The sequence below is a fragment of the Agelaius phoeniceus genome, chromosome 37 (genome assembly GCF_051311805.1).
Source record: "Agelaius phoeniceus isolate bAgePho1 chromosome 37, bAgePho1.hap1, whole genome shotgun sequence".
Lineage (NCBI taxonomy): Eukaryota > Metazoa > Chordata > Aves > Passeriformes > Icteridae > Agelaius > Agelaius phoeniceus.
The window spans coordinates 1,723,407-1,744,657 of NC_135302.1; the positions used below are offsets into that span (position 1 = coordinate 1,723,407).

Genomic DNA, 21,251 nt, shown 5'->3' on the forward strand with positions numbered 1-21,251 from the left:
TTTTTTGGGGGGGTCCCAAAAAAGCCGCGACAGGTGCGGGGTGGGGGAGGGGCGGCTCCGTGACGTCACCGCGCGCCCCTCCCCCACCCCCTTTTGTCTTTTTCACCCCAAAAAGGCCCCGGGGGGGGGGGAGGGGCGGTGTCGGATGTCGCGACAGAGCCGGGGACAATGGGCGGTGACGTCACCGGCGGGGGGAGGGGCGGGGGGGGATAAAGGGACCCCAAGGGGGGGGAGGGGCGAGAGAGGGACCCGGGAGAGGAGAGCGGTGGGGGAGGGGAGCGGGAAATTTGGGGGGGGAAATTTGGGGAATTTGGGGGGGGGGTTGGGGGGATTTGGGGAAATTTGGGGAGATTTGGGGAGATTTGGGGGCGATTTGGGGGGAATTTGGGTTTTTGGGGGGGAAATTTGGGGGTTTTGGGGGGAGATTTGGGGTGAATTGGGATTTTTAGGGAAAATTTGGGGTGAATTTGAGGTTTTGGGGGTGGTTTTGGGTGGGGAATTTGGGGGATTTGGGTGAATTTGGGGGGAATTTGGGGAAATTTTGGGGGGATTTGGGGGAATTTTGGGGTTTTTTGGGGGGAATTTGGGGGGAATTTGGATTTTGGGGAAAGTTTGGGGGGAATTTGGGGTTTTTGGGGGGAATTTGGGGTAGATTTTCTATTTTTAGGGTTTTGGGGGGGGGGTTGGGGGATTTTGGGGTTCCTGGGGGCAGGTTTGGAGAATTTTGGGTTTTTTTGGGGGGTTTTGGGTGAATTTGGGGTTTTTTGGGATGAGTTGGGGTTTTTTGGGGGGGATTTTGGGGTTTTTGGATGGGGGGATTGGAGATTTTGGGTTTTTTTGGGGGGAAATTTGGGGGTTTTTTGGGGTTTTTTGGGGGGGATTGAGACCCCGACCCCCCCCCCAGGAGCCCCCAAATCGCAGCCATGGCAGAGCCCGAGGAGGAGATCGAGTGAGTGACCCCAAAATGGCCCAAAAATGCCCCAAAACGGCCCAAAACTGCCCCAAAATCCCCCAAAAACTGCCCCAAAATGCCCCAAAATGGCCCAAAATGCCCCAAAACTGCCCCGAAATGGCCCCAAAATGCCCAAAACGGCCCAAAACTGCCCCAAAATCCCCCAAAAATGCCCCAAACTGCCCAAAAACGGCCCCAAAATGGCCCCAAAATCCCCCAAAACTGCCCCAAAATGGCCCCAAAACTGCCCCAAAATGGCCCAAAACTGCCCCAAAATGGCCCAAAATCCCCCAAAATTGCCCCAAAATGGCCCAAAATACCCCAAAACGGCCCCAAAATGCCCCAAAACTGCCCCAAAATCATCTGGGACCCCCAAAAACCTCCCTAAATCCCCCCGGGACCCCCAAAATCCACCCTGAAAAAACCCAAAATTCCCTAAAACCTCCCCAAAATCCTCCGGGACCCCCAAAACCTCCCCAGATTCACCTGGGACCCCCTAAACCTCCCCAAAATCCCCCAAAACCTCCCCAAAATCCCCCTGGGACCCCCAAAACTTCCCCAAAATTCACCCGGGATCCCCAAAATCCACCCCAAAAAAACCCAAAATGCCCCAAAACCGACCCAAAATCCCCCTGGGACCCCAAAAACCGCCCCAAAATCCACCCCAAAAAACCCCAAAATTCCCCAAAATACCCCCCAAATTCACCCGGGACCCCCAAAATCCACCCCAAATTCCCCAAATTCCCCCAAAATTCCCCAAAACCTCCCCAAAATCCAACCAGGACCCCCAAAATCCCCCAAAACTGACCCAAAATTCACCCGGGATCCCAAAACCTCCCCAAAATCCCCCTGGGACCCCAAAATTCCCCAAACCCACCCCAAAAAAAACCCGAAATTCCTGAAAACCTCCCCAAAATCCTCCCCAAATTCATCTGGGACCCCCAAAATGCCCCAAACCTGCCCCAAAATCCTCCCCAAATTCCCCCAAAATTCCCCAAAATGCCCCAAAACCTCCCCAAAATCCAACCAGGACCCCCCAAAATCCCCCTGGAACCCCCAAATCCACCAAATTCCCCTGGGATTCCCAAATCCTCCCAAAATCCCCCAAAATGCCCAAAATGCCCCAAATTCCCCCAAAATTCCCCAAAATTCCCCAAAATGCCCCAAATCTGCCCCAAAATGCCCCAAACCCACCCAAAATGCCCAAAATCCTCCCCAAATTCCCCAAATTCCCCCAAATCCTCCCAAATGCCCCAAAATGACCCAAAATCCCCCCAAATCCCCCTGGGATTCCCAAATCCTCCCCAAATCCCCCAAAATGCCCCAAATTCCCTGGGACCCCCAAAATTCCCCAAATCCCCCAAAATTCTCCAAATTCCCCCAAATGCCCCAAATGCCCCCAAATCTCCCCAAATTCCCCAAAATGCCCCAAAATGCCCCAAATCCCCCCAAATTCTCCCCAAATTCCCCCAAATTCCCCCCAAATTCCCCAAATTCCCCAAATTCCCCAAAATGCCCCAAAATGCCCCAAATTCCCCCAAATTCCCCCAAATGCCCCAAATTTCCCCAAATGCCCCAAATTCCCCAAAATTCCCCAAAATGCCCATCCCCTAAAATCCCCCCAAATCCTCCCCAAAATCTCCCCAAAATTCCCCAAAATCCCCCAAATTCCCCAAAATTCCCCGAAAATGCCCCAAATCTGCCCCAAAATGCCCCAAATTTCCCCAAAATGCCCTAAATTCCCCTTCCCAAATTCCCCCAAATTTCCCCCAAATTCCCCCAAAATCCCCCAAAATGCCCCAAATTCCCCCAAATTCCCCCAAAAATCCCCCAAATTCCCCCAAAATGCCCAAATTCCCCCAAAATGCCCCAAAATCCCCCAAATTCCCCCCAAATTCCCCAAATCCCCCCCAAATCCCCCAAAATGCCCAAATCCCCCAAAATTCCCCAAAATTCCCCCCAAATTCCCCAATCCCCCTCAGCCCGTTCTCCCTTGCAGGGAACCCCAGGAGGGTGAGAGAGCCGGGGACCCTGAGCAGCGCCAACAATCAGCGATAATTAACCAGCGTTAATGCTAATTAGCGATAATTAATGATCATTAATGCTCATTAACCGTCATTGACGCTAATTAATGCTAATGAACCGTCATTAACGGTCATTACTGCTAATTAATGCTAATTAACGATCATTAACCCTAATTAGCGCTAATTAACCATCATTAACGCTAATTAATGCTAATTAACGATCATTAATGCTAATTAGCGCTAATTAACCGTCATTAACGCTAATTAGTGCTAATTAACCATCGTTAACCATCATTAGCGCTAATTAACATCATTAACCATCATTAATGCTAATTAACCATCGTTAACGATCATTAATGCTAATTAACCATCATTAATGCTAATTAATGCTAATTAACCGTCATTAATGCTAATTAACCATCGTTAACCATCATTAACCATCATTAATGCTAATTAACCATCATTAACGATCATTAATGCTAATTAACCGTCGTTAACGATCATTAATGCTAATTAACCATCGTTAACCATCATTAATGCTAATTAATGCTAATTAACATCATTAACCATCATTAATGCTAATTAACCATCATTAACGCTAATTAATGCTAATTAACGATCGTTAATGCTCATGAACGCTGATTAACCCCAGCCAGCCCCCAAAACTGCCCCAAAATGCCCCAAAACTGCCCCCAAACCCTCCTAATTAACCCCAAACCGTTAATTAATAACGGGTTAATTAACATTAATCCCACCCACAGGACCTGAAGCCCCTTTAACTAACCCCAAAGCATTAATTAGTCACGGGTTAATTAACATTAAACCTTCTCCAGAAGGTGAAACCCCATTAATTAACCCCAAATCGTTAATTAATAATGGGCTAATTAACACTTAACCCTCTATAGAACGTGAAATCCCCTTAATTAACCCCAAGCCGTTAATTAGTAATTAATTCATTACCATTAAACCCTTCTAGAACTTAAAATCGCCATGATTAACCCAACCCCGTTAATTAATCCTTAATTAATCCTTAATTAATTGACATCAAAATTCCCCTGGAGCCCGAATGGAAAGGCCTGGGGTGCGGCTCATTAGCATAATAATCGGTTAATTAACATATTTAACCGACTAATTAGCATAATTAACTGGTTGATTAGCTGGTAGATCAGCATGAATATCGGCTAATTAGCATAATTAATGCGTGTAATTAGCATAATCACCGGGCTAATTAGCGTGGCTAAATGGGCTAATTAGCATAATTATATGACTAATTAGTATGATTAGCTGGCTAATTAGCATGATTATCTTCTAATTAGCATAATTAACGGACTAATTAGCCGATAATCATGCTAATTAGCGCAATTAGATGGCTATATGGCATGGTTCTTGGCTAATTGGCATAATTAATGGGCTAATTAGTGTAATTAACGGGCTGATTAGCATAATTAACAGGTGTGCTTAGCATAATTACCAAGATAATTAGCATGCTTAATGGGCTAATTAGCCGATACTAATGCTAATTAGCTTGATTGGCTAAATATCGCCTAATTAGCATATTCAACGGGCTAATTAGTATAAGTATCGGCTAATTGACATAATTAACGGGTGTAATTAGCATAATTACCTGGAGAATTAGCGTGATTATCAGCTAATTAGCATAATTAACGGGCTAGTTAGTGTAATTACCAGGCGTGATTAGCATAATTACTGGGATAATTAGCATGATTATCGGCTAATTAGCATAATCACCGGACTACTTAGTGTAATTAAGGGCTGATTAGCATAATTACGGGGTGCAATTAGCATAATTAACGGGCTAATTAGTATAATTATCGGCTAATTGACATATTCACCGGGCTGACTAGCATAAATAATGGGTGTAATTAGCATAATTACCGGGTGTAATTAGCATAATTACTGGGTTAATTAGCATAATTAGGGTTCATTAGCATACTCCGTATGCTAATTAGCGCGGGGGGCGGGGCGCTGCCGCCCCTCCCCCAATTCCCCCCCCAGAGGAGGCGGAGCCGGAGGAGGAGGAGGAGGAGGAGGAAGGTGAGGAAGGAAAAACCCAAAAAAACCCAAATAAAACCCAAAAAAATCCAAAAAAATCAAAAAAAATCCCAAAAAAAATTCAAAAAAACCACAAAAAAATCCAAAAAAATCCAAAAAAAATCAAAAAAAAAAACCAAAAAAAAATCCCCCCAAAAAAACAAAATCAAAAAAAAAAAAAAAAAAAAAAATTCCAAAAAAATCCCCCCAAAAAATCCAAAAAAAATCCCCAAAAAATCGAAAAAAAAATCCCAAAAAAATCCCAAAAAATCCGCAAAAAATCCGCAAATAAATCCAAGAAAAATCCCAAAAAAATCCACAAAAAAATCCCCAAAAAATCCCAAAAAAATCCCCAAAAATTAAAAAAAAAATCCCAAAATCTGGGGGGGAATTCCTTCAAAAAATCCCAAATTTGGGGGAATTCCCCTCAAAAACCCCAAAATCTGGGAGAGATTCACAAAAAGAACCCCAAAATCTGGGAGATTCTCCCCAAAATTATCCCCAAAATTTGGGGAATTTTCCCCCAAAAAACCCTAAAATTTGGAGGAAATTCCTTCAAAAATCCCAAATTTGGGTAATTCCCCTCAAAAACCCCAAAATTTGGAGGGAATTCCCTCAAAAAAATCCCAAAATTTTGGGGGATTGTCCCCAAAATATCCCAAAATTTGGGAGAAATACACAAAAAAAAATTCCCAAATTTGGAATTTCCCTCAAAATTTTGGGAATTTCCCTCAAAAACCCAAAATTTGGGGGATCCTACCACAAAAAAACCCAAATTTTGGGGGGAAGCCAAATCCCCCAAAACCCCCAAAATTTGGGGAAAATTCCACCAAAAATCCCAAAATTTGGGGAATTTTCCCCCCAAAAAACCCCAAAATTTGGGGAAATTCCCTCAGAACCCCCTAAAATTTGGGGGATTAACCCAAAAAACCCCAAATTTGGGAATTTGCCCCAAAAGCCCCAGTTCTGACCCCTCCCTGTTCCTCCCCCGCAGCCTCGGAGCCGCCAAAGCCCCGGAGGAGCCAGGTAGGGACCCAAAAATGACCCAAAATCACCCAAAAATGGCCCAAAAATGACCCAAAAACAGCCCAAAATGACCCAAAAACTGCCCTGAAAATGACCCAAAAATGACCCAAAATCACCCAAAAATGACCCAAAAATGACCCAAAAATGACCCAAAACGCCCAAAAACACCCCCAATATGACCCCAAAAATAACCCTAAAAACTGCCCCAAAAACTGCCCCAAAATACCCCAAAAATAACCCCAAAACTGCCCGAAAATCACCCAAAAACTGCCCCGAAATAACCCAAAAACTGCACAAAAATACCCCAAAAATGACCCAAAAACTGCCCCAAAACGCCCCAAAAACTGCCCTAAAAGAGCCCCAAAAATAACCCCAAAACTGCCCCAAAATACCCCCAAAACTGCCCCAAAATAGCCCAAAACTGCCCCAAAATACCCCAAAATTAACCCCAAAAATCCCCTGGGACCCCAAAAAATCCCCCTGGAACTCCCAAAACCGCCCCAAAATACCCAAAAACAGCCCTGGGACCCCCAAATCCCCCCCAAAACCCAAATTTCCCAAATTTCCCCCAAATCCCCGAAATCCCCCAAATTTCCCCCAAATTTCCCCCAATTTCCCCAAAATTCCCCAAATCCCCAATTTCCCCCAAATCCCCCCCAAATCCCCCAAATTTCCCCCAATTTCCCCAAATTTCCCCCAAATGCCCCCAAAATCCCCCCAAATTCCCAAAATCCCCCAAATCCCCCAAATTTCCCCCAAATCCTCAAAATTCCCCAAATTTCCCCAAATCCCCAAATTCCCCCAAATCCCCCAAATTTCCCCCAAATCCCCAAAATTCCCCAAATTCCCAATTTCCCCCAAATCCCAAATTCTCCCCAAATTCCCCAAAATCCCCAAATCCCCCAAATTCCCCAAATTCCCCAAAAACCCCAAAATCCCCAAATTCCCCAAATTTCCCCATTTTCTCTCCCCCAGAGGAGGAGCGGGCCCCGGCCCCGGTGAGCAGAATTTGGGGGAATTTGGGGAATTTTGGGAATTTGGGGAATTCTGCGGAATTTGGGGAGGATTTTGGGGGAGATTTTGGGGTTTTGGGGGTTTTTTTTGGGGTATTTTGGGAGGGTTTCTGGGGGGGATTTTGGGGTGGATTTCATGTATTTGGGGTGGGTTTTGGGTGGATTTTGGGGGTTTTGGGGGATTTTGGGGGATTTTGGGCTGGATTTTGGGGTACATTTCGTGTATTTTGGATGTGTATTTTGGGGTGGATTTTGGGTGGAATTTTTTGGATTTTGGGGTGGATTTTGGGGTACATTTCGTGGATTTTGGGGTGGATTTTGGGATGGATTTTGGGGTGGATTTGGGGTGTATTTTGGGGTACATTTTGTGTATTTGGGATGGATTTTTGGGGTGGATTTTGGGGTACATTTTGTGTATTTGGGATGGATTTTGGGGTGGATTTTGGGGTACATTTTGTGTATTTGGGGTGGATTTGGGATGGATTTTTGGGGTGTATTTTGTGTATTTTGGGGTGGATTTTGGGGTGGATTTCGTGTATTTTGGGATGGATTAGGGTGGATTTTGGGGTGTATTTAGTGTATTTGGGATGGATTTTGGGGTGGATTTTGGGGTGGATTTGGGGATGGATTTTGGGGTACATTTTGTGTATTTTGGGTGTATATTTTGGGGTGTATTTCGTGTATTTTGGGGGATATTTTGGGGTAGATTTTGGGCTGGATTTTGGGGTACATTTCGTGGATTTTGGGGTACATTTTGGGGTGAAGTTTGTGTATTTTGGGTGGATTTGGGATGGATTTTGGGGTGGATTTTGGGGTACATTTCGTGCATTTTGGGATGGATTTTGGGGTATATTTTGTGTATTTTGGTGTATTTTGGGGTGGGTTTTGGGGTGGGTTTTGGGGTGGGTTTTGGGTACATTGTTGTGTATTTTGGGTGGATTTGGGTGGATTTTGGAATGGATTTTGGGGTGGGTTTTGGGTAGATGTTGTGTATTTTGGGTGGATTTGGGGTGGATTTTTGGGGTGTATTTCGTGTATTTTGGGTGGATTTTGGGGTGAATTTCGTGTATTTTGGGTGTATATTTTGGGGTGTATTTTGTGCATTTTTGGTGTATTTTGGGGTGAATTTCGTGTATTTTGGGGTGTATTTTGTGTATTTTTGGGGTGTATTTTGTGTATTTTGGGGTGGATTTCGTGTATTTTGGGGTGTATTTTGGGGGTGTATTTCGTGTATTTTGGGGTGTATTTTGGGGTGTATTTGGGGTGATTTTGGGGTGTTTTTGTGTATTTTGGGGTACATTTCGTGCATTTTTGGGGTGCTGACCCCGCCCCTCCCCCAGGCCGATGCTGTCCCAGCTGGCGCCCCCCAAAATCCCCGAGGGCGAGAGCGCGTGGACTTCGATGTGAGCACGGCGGGGTTTGGGGATTTTGGGGGGGAATTTGGGGGGTTTGGGCTTTTTGGGGGGATTTTGGGGTTTTTTGGGGTTTTTTGGGTTTTTTGGGGTTTTTTTGAGGGGGGTTTTGGGGGGTTTCGGGGAGATTTTGGGGTTTTATGGGGGTTTTTTGGGGGGGGTTGGGGGGGTTTTTGGGGGGATTTTGGGGGTTTTTTGGTTTTTTGGGTGGTTTTTTTTGAGGGGGTTTTGGGGAGAATTTGGGGTTTTTATGGGGTTGTTTTGGGGGGGTTTGGGGGCATTTTGAGGTGGGGATTTTGGGGAGAATTTGGGGGTTTTTTTGGGGTTTTTTGGGGGGATTTTTGGGGGTTTTTTGGGGAAATTTTGAGGGTTTTTGGGGGGATTTGAGGTGGGAATTTGGGGAGAATTTGCGGGTTTTGGGGGGGATTTTGGGGAGGTTTTGATGGGTTTTTTGGTGGGTTTTTTGGGTTTTTTTAGGGGGATTTTGAGGTGGGATTATGGGGAGAATTTGTGGTTTTATGGGTTTTTTGGGGGGGATTTTGGGGGTTTTTGGGGTTTTTTTGAGGGGGGGTTTTGAGGGTTTTTTGGGGGGTTTTTGGGGTTTTTGGGGGTTTTTATGGGTTTTTTGGGGGGGGGTTTTGGGGGTGGGATTTTGGGTTTATTTGGGGTTTTTATGGGTTTTTTTGGGTGGGATTTATGGGGTTTTTGGGGGGGATTTTGGGGGGGGATTTTGAGGTGGGAGTTTGGGGAGAATTTGGGGTTTTTTTGGGGGAATTTTTGGGGTTTTTTGGGGGTTTTTATGGGTTTTTTTGGGGGGATTTTTGAGGTGGGATTTTGGGGAGAATTTGGGGTTTTTTGGGGATTTTTTGGGTTTTTTGGGTGGGGTTTTTTCAAGGTGATTTTTTGGGGTAAATTTGGGATATTTTGGGTCTTTTGGGCCAGGACATCCACGGAAGCGCATGGAGAAGGGTCCCTATTTGGAGGTTTTTTGGGGTTATTGGGATTTTTTGGGTTTATTTTGGGTTTATTTTGGGTGTTTTGGGTCGGGTTTTTCCGAGGTGATTTTTTGGGGTAAATTTGGGATATTTTGGGTCCTTTTGGGGCAGGACATCACCGGAAGCGGATGGAGAAGGTCCCTTTGGGAGGGATTTTTGGGGTTTTTTTGGGATTATTTGGGATTTTTTTGGGTTTATTTGGGGTTTTTTGGGTCGGGTTTTTTCAAGGTGATTCTTTTGGGATTTTTGGGGTAAATTTAGGATATTTTGGGTCCTTTTGGGCAGGACATCCACCGGAAGCGCATGGAGAAGGGTCCCTATGGGAGGGATTATTTGAGGATTATTTGGATTTTTTTGGGATTTTTTGGGGTTTTTTGGGTGGGGTTTTTTCGAGGTGATTTTTTGGGGTAAATTTGGGCTGTTTTGGGTCCTTTTGGGCCAGGACATCCACCGGAAGCGGATGGAGAAGGACCTGCTGGGTTGGGATTTTTGGGGGTTTTTTTGGGGTTTTTTTGGGGTTTTTTTTGATTTTTTTGGGATTTTTTGGGGGTTTTTTGGGTGGGGTTTTTTCGAGGTGATTTTTTGGGGTAAATTTAGGCTATTTTGGGTCCTTTTGGGGCAGGATCATCCACGGAAGCGGATGGAGAAGGACTGCTGGAGCTGCGACCCTCATTGACGCCCACTTTGAGCAGCGGCGCCGCGAGGAGGAGGAGCTGCAGGGGCTCATGGAGAGAATCGTGGGCGCTTTTGGGGCAATTCCCGGCATTTTGGGCAATTTGGGCAAATTTGGGGGTTTTTGGGGGCGTTTTGGGGGTTTTTTGGGGTTTTTTTGGGTGTTTTTTTGGGGGGGTTTTTTTGGGGTCTGGAGATGTAATTTGGGGGGTTTTGGGTTCTTCTAGGGGGAGTTTGGGGATCATTTCAGGCAATTTTGGGGGGATTTGGGGGATTTTTGGGGTGATTTTGGGGCAGTTTTGGGGTTATTTTGGGTCGATTTTGAGGCAGTTTTGGGGTTGATTTTGTGGCAGTTTTTGGGGTTAATTTTGGGGTTAATTTGGGGCAGTTTTGGGGTCGATTTTGGGTGGTTTTGGGGTTGATTTTGGGCCGATTTTGGGGTTGATTTTCGGTGATTTTGGTGCAGTTTTGGGGTTGATTTTGGGGTAGTTTTGGGGTTAATTTGGGGTTGATTTTGAGGGCAGTTTTGGGGTTGATTTTGGGTTAATTTTGGGTCGATTTGGGGTTGATTTGAGGCGGTTTTGGGGTTAATTTTGAGTTGATTTGGGTTGATTTGGTGCAGTTTTGGGGTTGATTTTGGGGTAGTTTTGGGGTTAATTTTGGGTTAATTTGGGGTCGATTTTGGGGGCAGTTTTTGGGGTTAATTTTTGGGTCGATTTTGTGTTAATTTTGGGGGTTGATTTTGGGGCAGTTTTGGGGTCTATTTTGGGTTGATTTGTGTTAATTTGGGGTTGATTTTGGGCGTTTTTGGGTCGATTTTGGGGCAGTTTTTGGGGTCTATTTTGGGTGGATTTTGGGGTCGATTTTGGGGTTGATTTTGTGTTAATTTTGGGGTCGGTTTTGGGTTGATTTTGGGCGTTTTTGGGTGTTTTTGCCCCCAGGAGCGGCGCCGTGCCGAGCGCAATGAGCAACTGCGGAGCCGCACCGAGAAGGAGCGGGGAGCGGCAGGCGCGGCTGGCGGTGAGCACCAAAAATGCCCGGATTCACCCAAAATAACGCCTGGGATTCACCCCAAAAATGCCAGGATTTACCCCCAAAATAACGGCTGGGATGTGCCCCAAAACTGCCAGGATTCACCCCAAAATAACGGCTGGGATTCACCCCAAAATCCCCTCCTGGATCTGCCCAAAATGCCCGGATTTACCCAAAATAACACCTGGGATCTACCCCAAACTGCCCGGATTTACCCCAAAATAACACCTGGGATCTGCCCCAAAAATGCCCGGATTCACCCCAAAATAATGGCTGGGATTCACCCCAAAATCCCCTCCTGGAGCACCCCAAAAATGCCCTGGATTTACCCCAAAATAACGACTGGGATTCACCCCAAAACTGCCTGGATTCACCCCAAAATAATGGCTGGGATTTACTACAAAAATGCCTGGATTTACCCAAAATCACACCTGGGATTTACCCCAAAACTGCCTGGATTTACCCCAAAATCACACCTGGGATCTGCCCCAAAAATGCCCGGATTCACCCCAAAATCACACCTGGGAGCTGCCCAAAACTGCCCGGATTTACCCCAAAATCCCCTCCTGGATCTGCCCCAAAACCGCCGGATTTACCCCAAAATAACACCTGGGATCCGCCCCAAAACTGCCCAGATTTACCCCAAAATAACGACTGGGATTCACCCCAAAAATGCCTGGATTCACCCCAAAATAACGGCTGGATTCACCCCAAAATCCCCTCCTGGATCTGCCCCAAAACCACCTGGATTTACCCCAAAATAACACCTGGGAACCGCCCCAAAATCCCCCAGATCCGCCCCAAAATCCCCTCCTGGAGCCACCCCAAAATAACGCCTGGGATTTACCCCAAAATAACGACTGGGATCTGCCTCAAAATCCCCCAAATCCACCCCAAAAATAACACCTGGGATCCACCCCAAAATAACACCTGGGATCCACCCCAAAATAACACCTGGGATCTGCCCCAAAACCGCCCGGATTCACCCCAAAATAACACCTGGGAGCTGCCCCAAAACTGCCCGGATTCACCCCAAAATCCCCTCCTGGATCTGCCCCAAAAATGCCCGGATTTACCCCAAAATAACACCTGGGAGCCGCCCCAAAATCCCCTCCTGGATCTGCCCCAAAACCACCTGGATTTACCCCAAAATAACGGCTGGGATCTGCCTCAAAATCCCCTCCTGGATCTGCCCAAAATCCCCCAAATCCACCCAAAATCCCGCTCGGTGCCCCTGAATCCCCTGGGACTCTGAAATCACCACCAGAAACCCCAAATCCACCAAAACCCACCCCAAAATTCACCCCAAATCTGACCCCAAATCCACCAAAACTCACCCCAAAATTCACCCCAAATCCAACCCCAAATCCACCAAAAGCCACCCCAAATCTGGCCCTAAACAGGCCCCAAATCCACCCCGAATCCGGCCCCAAATCCAACCCCAAATCCACCAAAAATCCGGCCCCAAATTTGGCCCCAAATCCACCAAAACCCACCCCAAAACTGGCCCTAAACAGGCCCCAAATCTCACCCCAAATCTGACCCTAAACCCACCCCAAATCCACCAAAAACCACCCCAAATCTGACCCCAAATCCAACCCCAAATCCAACCCCAAATCTGACCCCAAATCCGGCCCCAAATCCACCAAAACCCACCCCAAATCTCACCCCAAATCTGACCCTAAATCCACCAAAAATCCGGCCCCAAAACCCACCCCAAAACTGGCCCTAAACCCACCCCAAATCCAACCCCAAATCCACCAAAAATCCAACCCCGAATCCAACCCAAATTTCCCTGAATTTCCCCCAAATTTCCTGAATTTCCCCCCAATTTCTCCCAATTTCCCCCAAATTTCCCCCAATTTCCCCAAAATTCCCAAATTTCCCCCAAATTTCCCCCAAATTTCCCCAATTTCCCCAATTCCCGGCCCAGGAGGAGAAGCTGCGCAAGGAGGAGGAGGAGGCCAAGAAGAGAGCGGAGGACGACGCCAAGAAAAAGAAAGTTCTGTCAGCAATGCCCCATTTCGGGGGTACCTGGCCAAGGTGGGACCCAAAAACCCCAAAAACCCCATAGAAACCCCATGGAAATCCTATAATCCCCATAGAAACCCCATAGATCCCATAGAAACCCATAGAAACCCCATAGAAACCCCACAGAAAGTTCTGTCAGCAATGCCCCATTTCGGGGGGTACCTGGCCAAGGTGGGACCCAAAAACCCAAAAACCCCATAGAAACCCCATGGAAATCCTATAATCCCCATAGAAACCCCATAGATCCCATAGAAACCCCACAGAAAGTTCTGTCAGCAATGCCCCATTTCGGGGGGGTACCTGGCCAAGGTGGGGCCCCAAAACCCCAAAAACCCCAGAGAAACCCTATAGGGACCCTAAAAACCCCATAGACCCCATAGAAACCCCATAGAAATCCTATAAACCCCATAGAGGGTTCTGTCAGCAATGCCCCATTTCGGGGGGTACCTGGCCAAGGTGGGACCCAAAAACCCCAAAAACCCCATAGAAACCCCCAAAACCCCATAGGGACCCCATAGACGCCATAGAAACCCCACAGACCCCATAGAAACCCCACAGACCCCATGAACCCCATGGGGGCCCCACAGAGCTTCCCTGAATTCCCTCCAAATGCCCAAATCCCCCTGATTTCCCCCAAATCCCCCAATTTTCTCCCCAAAAGGCCCCAATTCCCCCCAAATTCCCCCAAAATGCCCCAAATTCCCCCGATTTCGCCCCAATTCCCCCCAAATTCCCTGAATTTCCCCAAAATGCCCCAAATTCCCCCGATTTCACCCCAAAATGCCCTGAATTCCCCAAATTCCCCCCAAAATGCCCCAAATCTCCCCGATTTCTCCCCAATCCCCCCAAAATGCCCTGAATTTCCCCAAATGCCCCAAAATGCCCCAAATTTCCCCCAAATTCCCCCAAATGCCCCAAATTCCCCCGATTTTGCCCCAATTTTCCCCAAAATGCCCTGAATTTCCCCCACAATGCCCCAAATCCCCCGATTTGGCCCCAATTCCCACCAAATCCCCCCAAATTCCCCCAAAATGCCCTGAATTCCCCCAAAATGCCCCAAATTCCCCCCAAAATGCCCTGAATTCCCCCAAAGTTCCCCAAATGTCCCAAATCCCCCTGATTTCCCCCCAAAAGGCCCAATTCCCCCAAATTCCCCCAAATGCCCAAATTCCCCCGATTTCCCCCAAATTCCCCCAAATTTCCCCCAAATGCCCCAAATTCCCCCTGATTTCCCCCCCAAATGCCCCAAATTCCCCCCGATTTCACCCCAATTCCCCCAAAATGCCCTGAATTTCCCGAATTCCCCCCAAATGCCCAAATCCCCCCGATTTGGCCCCAATTCCCCCAAATTCCCCCCAAATGCCCCAAATTCCCCCAATTTCACCCCAATTCCCCCCAAAATGCCTGAATTCCCCCAAATGCCCCAAATCCCCCTGATTTGGCCCCAATTCCCCCAAAATTCCCCCGAATTTCCCCCAAATTCCCCCCAAATTTCCCCAAATCCCCCCAATTTCCCCCAAACGGGCCCAGGCCGAGCAGCGCCGGGGCCGGCGCCAGACGGGGCGGGAGATGAAGCTGCGGATCCTGGCCGAGAGACGGCGCCCGCTGGACATCGAGGGGCTCCGCGAGGACGGGCTCAGGTGGGGCTGGAAACGGCCCAAAATACCCCAAATTCACCCCAAAAACATCCCCAAAAATAGCCCAAAAAATCCCCTTAAAAACAGCCCCAAAATAGCCCAGATTCACCCAAAATAGCCCAAAAATCCCCCTGCTGGACATCGAGGGGCTCCGGGAGGATGGGCTCAGGTGGGGCTGAAAACGGCCCCAAAAGAGACCAAATTCACCCCAAAAATAGCCAAAAAATTACCCCCAAAAATAGACCAAAATATCCCCAAAAATCCCCTTAAAACAGCCCCAAAAGAGACCAGATTCACCCCAAAAAATAACCTGAAAAAATCCCAAAAAAATCCCTCAAAAAACAGCCCCAAAGAGACCAAAAATAACCCAAAAAATCGCCCAAAAATTTCCCCTGCTGGACATCGAGGGGCTCCGCGAGGACGGGCTCAGGTGGGGCTGAAAACGGCCCAAAGAGACCAAAATATCCCCAAAAATAACCTGAAAAAATCCCCAAAAAATCCCCTCAAAAACAGCCCCAAAATAGCCCAAAAATAACCCAAAAATTCCCCTGCTGGACATCGAGGGGCTCCGGGAGGACGGGCTCAGGTGGGGCTGGAAATGCCCTAAAATAGCCCCAAAAATCCCCTTAAAAACAGCCCCAAAATAGCCCAAAATATCCCCAAAAACATCCCAAAAATATCCCCAAAAATAACCCAAAAAATCCCCCTGCTGGAGATCGAGGGGCTCCGCGAGGACGGGCTCAGGTGGGGCTGAAAATGGCCCAAAAGAGACCAAAATATCCCCAAAAATCCCCTCAAAAACAGCCCCAAAATAGCCCAAAAATATCCCCAAAAATAGACCAAAAATAGACCAAAAAATCCCCTTAAAAACCACCCCAAAAGAGCCCAAATTCAGCCCAAATATCCCCTCAAAAACCGCCCCAAAATATCCCCCAAAAATCCCCTCAAAAACCGCCCCAAAATATCCCAAAAATATCCCAAAAATATCCCGAAACATCCCCCAAAAAATCCCTTCAAAAACTGCCCCAAAATATCCCAAAAATATCTCAGAAACAGCCCTCCAAAAATCCCCTTAAAAACAGCCCCAAAATAGCCCAAATTCATCCCAAAAAATCCCTAAAAAATCCCCTCGAAAACTGCCCCAAAAGAGCCCAAAAATATCTCAGAAACATCCCCAAAATCCCCTCGAAAACCGCCCCAAAATAGCCCAAATTCACCCAAAAATAGCCCGAAAATATCCCCAAAATCCCCTTAAAAACTGCCCCAAAATATCCCAAAATATCAGAAAAATCCCCTTAAAAACAGCCCAAAAGAGCCCAAATTCACCCCAAAAATAGCCCAAAAAATCCCCAAAAATCCCTCAAAAACAGCCCCAAAATAGCCCAAATTCACCCCAAAAATAGCCCAAAAAATCCCTTTAAAAACCGCCCCAAAAGAGCCCAAAAATCCCCACCAAATCAACCCCAGAACGCCATAAAATCCAATTAAAACCCCATAAAAAATCACAAAAACCCCAAAAAAACCAAAATCTCAGAAAAATCCCATAAAAATCCCATAAAATCCCTAAAATCCATAAAATCCCATAAAATCCCCAAAATGCCATAAAAGCCCCAAAATCCCCGTTTTTAGGGCCAAGGCTGAGGAGCTCCATGCTTGGATCCAGCAGCTCCAGTGCCCATAAACCCCAATTAAAACCCAATTAAAACCCAATAAAAACCCCCAAAAAACCCCAAAATCTCAGAAAAATCCCATAAAATCCCATAAAATGCCCAAAATGCCATAAAAACCCCAAATTCCGGTTTTTAGGGCCAAGGCTGAGGAGCTCCACGCTTGGATCCAGCAGCTCCAGTGCCCATAAACCCCAATTAAAACCCAATTAAAACCCAATTAAAACCCCATAAAATCCTATAAAAACCCAAAAATCCCCAAAATTTCAGAAAACCCCATAAAATCCCCAAAATGCCATAAAAGCCCCAAAATTCCGTTTTTAGGGCCAAGGCTGAGGAGCTCCACGCTTGGATCCAGCAGCTCCAGTGCCCATAAACCCAATTAAAACCCAATAAAACCCCATAAAATCCTACAAAAAACCCAAAAAAAACCCCAAAAAAACCCAAAAAACCCCAAAATTTCAGAAAAATCCCATAAAAACCCCATAAAATGCCATAAAAGCCCCAAAATTCCCGTTTTTAGGGCCAAGGCTGAGGAGCTGCACGCTTGGATCCAGCAGCTCCAGTGCCCCATAAACCCCAATTAAAACCCAATTAAAACCCCATAAAAACCCAATTAAAACCCCAAAAAACTCCAAAAAAACCCAAAATTTCAGAAAAACCCCAAAATGCCATAAAAGCCCCAAAATCCCCATTTTTTAGGGCCAAGGCTGAGGAGCTCCACGCTTGGATCCAGCAGCTCGAGTCCGAGAAATTCGACCTGACCGAGAAACTGCGGCGGCAGCGCTACGAGGTGGGGACAAAATACACCCCAAAAATACCCCAGAAAAACCCCAAAAATACCCCAAAAATGGGACACTAAATCCCTAAAATGGGAGCCCAAAAAACCCCAAAATGGGAGCTCAAAAAACCCCAAAAATGGGACCCCAAAAACCCCTAAAATGGGACCCTAGAAACCCCAAAAATGGCACCCAAATCCCCTAAAATGGGACCCCAAAAAACCCCCAAAAAACCCCAAAAACACCCCAAAAAAAACCCAAAATGGGACCCTAAAAACCCCAGAAATGGGACCCTAAATCCCCTAAAATGGGACCCCAAAAAACCCCAAAAATGGGACCCTAAAAACCCCAGAAATGAGACCCAAAAAACCCCCCAAAAAAACCGAAATGGGACCCCAAAAAAACCCCAAAAACACCCCAAAAATACCCCAGAAAAACCCAAATTGGGACCCTAAAAAAACCCAAAAAAACCCCCAAAAATTGGCCCTCAAAAAACCCCAAAAATGGGACCCCAAAAACCCCTAAAATGGGACCCAAAAAACCCCAGAAATGGGACCCTAAATCCCCTAAAATGGGACCCAGAAAACCCCAAAAATGGGACCCCAAATCCCCTAAAATGGGACCCCAAAAAACCCGAAAATGGGGCCCCAAAACACCCCTAATATGGGACCAAAAAAACCCCAAAAACACCCCAAAATGGGACCCTAAATCCCCGAAAATGGATCCCAAAAAACCCCAAAAATGGGACCCAGAAAACCCCAAAAATGGGAGCTCAAAAAACCCAAAAAACCCCAAAAAAGGGACCCAAAAAACCCCAAAAATGGGACCCCAAATCCCCAAAAATGGGAGCTCAAAAAACCCAAAATGGGACCCCAAAAAACCCCAAAATGGGACTCTAAATCCCCTAAAATGGGACCAAAAAAACCCCAAAAACACCCCAAAAATGGGACCCAAAAGACCCCAAAAAAACCCAAAATGTGACCCCAAAACACCCCTAAAATGGGACCCCAAAAAATCCCAAAACCCCAAAACCACCCCAAAAATGGACCCCAAATCCCCAAAAATGGGACCCCAAAAATGGGACCCAAAAAACCCCAAAATGGGACCCAAAATCCCCAAAAATGGGACCCTAAAAACACCAAAAATAGGGCCCCAAATCCCTTAAAATGGGACCCCAAATCCCCTAAAATGGGACCCAAAAAATCCCCAAAAATGGGACCCGAAAAACCTCAAAAATGGGATCTCAAATTCCCAAAAATGGGACCCCAAAAACCCCAGAAATGGGAGCCCTAAATCCCCTAAAATGGGACCAAAAAAACCCCAAAAACACCCCAAGAATGGGACCCTAAATCCCCGAAAATGGACCCCAAAAAACCCCAAAAATGGGACCCTAAAAAACCCCGAAAATGGGACCCCAAATCCCCTAAAATGGGAGCTCAAAAAACCCAAAAAAACCCCAAAAATGGGACCCAAAAAACCCCAGAAATGGGAGCTCAAAAAACCCAAAAAAACCCCAAAAATGGGACCCCAAATCCCCAAAAATGGACCCCAAAACCCCGAAAATGGGACCCCAAAAAATCCCCAAAATTTGGGACCTCAAATCCCCAAAAATTGACCCCCAAAAAACCCCAAAAATGGGACCCCAAACCCGAAATTCTGAGGCCCCAAAACCCCAAACTTTGGGACCCCAAATCCCCCAGCCCCAAATTTGGGGGTCCCAGTTTGGGGCTTCTGTTCCCATTTTTGGGGTTTTTGGGGTCCCAAATTTCGGGGTCCCCATTTCCCATTTTTGGGGTTTTTGGGGTGGATTTTGGGGTCCCCATTTTTGGGGTTTTTGGGGGGAATTTTGGGGTCTCCATTTCCCATTTTTGGGGTTTTTGGGGTCCCGAATTTTGGGGTCCCGAATTTTGGGGTCCCCATTTCCCGTTTTTGGGGTTTTTGGGGTTTTTGGGGTCCCGAATTCTGGGGTCCCCATTTCCCGTTTTTGGGGTTTTTGGGGTGGATTTTGGGGTCCCCATTTTTGGGGTTTTTGGGGTTTTTTGGGGGGATTTTGGGGTCCCGAATTTCCGGGTCCCCATTTCCCATTTTTGGGGGGCCCCGAATTTCCTGGTTCCCATTTTTGGGGGTCCCCGATGGATTTTGGGGTCCCAAATTCTCAGGTCCCCATTTCCCATTTTTGGGTTTTTTTGGGGTGGATTTTGGGGTCCCCATTTCCCATTTTTGGGGTTTTTGGGGTGGATTTTGGGGACCCGAATTTCAGGGTTCCCATTTCCCAGTTTTGGGGTTTTTGGGGTCCCGAATTTCGGGGTCCCCATTTCCCATTTTTGGGGTTTTTGGGGTGGATTTTGGGGTCCCCATTTTTGGGGTTTTTGGGGTCCTGAATTCTCAGGTTCCCATTTCCCATTTTTGGGGTTTTTGGGGTGGATTTTGGGGTCCCCATTTCCCATTTTTGGGGTTTTTGGGGTCCCAAATTTCGGGGTCTCCATTTCCCATTTTTGGGGGGGATTTTGGGGTCCCCATTTTTGGGGTTTTTGGGGTCCCAAATTTCGGGGTCCCCATTTCCTATTTTTGGGGTTTTTGGGGTGGATTTTGGGGTCCCCATTTTTGGGGTTTTTGGGGTTTTTGGGGGGGATTTTGGGGTCCCGAATTTCGGGGTCCCCATTTCCCATTTTTTGGGGTTTTTGGGGTGGATTTTGGGGTCCCAATTCCCCAATTTTTGGGTTTTTGGGGGCATTTTGGGGTCCCAAATTTTGGGGTCCCCCCGCACTGACCCCGCCCCTCCCCCCAGATCAACGTCCTGTACAACCGGATCAGCCACGCCCAGAAATTGTAAATTTGGGGCATTTTGGGCGGATTTGGGGATTTTGGGGCGGATTTGGGGATTTTGGGGTGGATTTGGGGCTTTTGGGGCGGATTTGGGGATTTTGGAGGTTCTGGGGTTTTTTTGGGGGGGGGGTTCTCGAGGGCTTTTTTGGGGGGGGAATTTGGGTTTTTTTGGGGGGGGTCTCAGGGAATTTTTGGGGGGAATTTGGGGTTTTTTTGGTCATGGAGGGTCCTTGGGATTTTTGGGGGGGAATTTGGGTTTTTTGGGGGGGAATTTGGGTTTTTTGGGTGGCTTTTGAAGTTTTTGGCGGATTTGGGGGGGTTTTGGATATTTTCGGGTGTTTTAGCTGCTTTGGGGGTATTTTTGGGGTATTTTGGGTGGTTTTGGGGTGTTTGAGCTGTTTTGGGTATTTTGGGGTATTTTGGGTGGTTTTAGGGTGTTTCAGCTGTTTTGGGGCTGGTTTTGGGTATTTTGGGGGGGTTTTGGGGTGTTTTAGCTGTTTTGGGGCTGTTTTGGGGGTATTTTTGAGGTATTTTGGGTGGTTTCGGGGTGTTTTAGCTGTTCTGGGGCTGGTTTTGGGGTATTTTTGGGGTATTTTGGGTGGTTTTGGGGTGTTTTAGCTGTTTTGGGGGTATTTTGGGGGGTTTTGGGTGGTTTTAGCTGTTTTGGGGCTGTTTTGGGGGTATTTTGGGGTATTTTGGGTGGTTTTGGGGTGTTTGAGCTGTTTTGGGGGTGGTTTTGGGGTATTCTGGGGTGGTTTTGGGTGGTTTCGGGGTGTTTTAGCTGTTTTGGGGCTGTTTTTGGGGTATTTTTGGGGTATTTTGGGTGATTTGGAAGTGTTTGAGCTGTTTTGGGGGTATTTTGGGGTATTTTGGGGGGGGGGTTGGGGTGTTTCAGCTGTTTTGGGGCGGTTTTTGGGGTATTTTTGGGGTTTTTCGGCCTCCGTCCCCGGCTGACCGCGGCCCGCCCCTCCCCCACAGCAAGAAGGTCGCCAAGGGCCGCGTGGGCGGGCGCTGGAAGTGACCCCGCCCCTCGTGACGTCACGCCGCGTCACCCAGCGCGTCACGCCAATAAAAACCATTACGTCACTCGCACCGGTCTCCGCGTCACTTCCGCTCCTCCCTTTCCCGTCGCC

General features: G+C 47.1%; 1 protein-coding gene and 1 long non-coding RNA gene across 2 annotated transcripts; both read left to right on the forward strand.

Annotated features, from left to right (window-relative positions):
* LOC143691937 (uncharacterized) lies at nucleotides 1-6,117 on the forward strand. Its single transcript, XR_013179735.1, has 3 exons — nucleotides 1-175; nucleotides 905-949; nucleotides 6,023-6,117. It is a non-coding gene; the product is annotated as an uncharacterized LOC143691937 (long non-coding RNA).
* A 2,282-nt stretch (nucleotides 6,118-8,399) lies between these two features.
* On the forward strand, nucleotides 8,400-21,210 carry TNNT1 (troponin T1, slow skeletal type; the record flags this gene model as incomplete). The annotated part of the gene is given in 12 exon segments (XM_077193308.1): nucleotides 8,400-8,450; nucleotides 8,453-8,470; nucleotides 9,917-9,953; nucleotides 10,135-10,211; nucleotides 11,088-11,144; nucleotides 11,146-11,166; nucleotides 13,112-13,175; nucleotides 13,334-13,380; nucleotides 14,740-14,849; nucleotides 17,216-17,306; nucleotides 20,081-20,121; nucleotides 21,097-21,210. Coding segments are annotated over 12 exon segments (657 nt in total), but the record flags the coding sequence as incomplete, so codon positions are not given.
* Nucleotides 21,211-21,251: the final 41 nt, after the last annotated feature.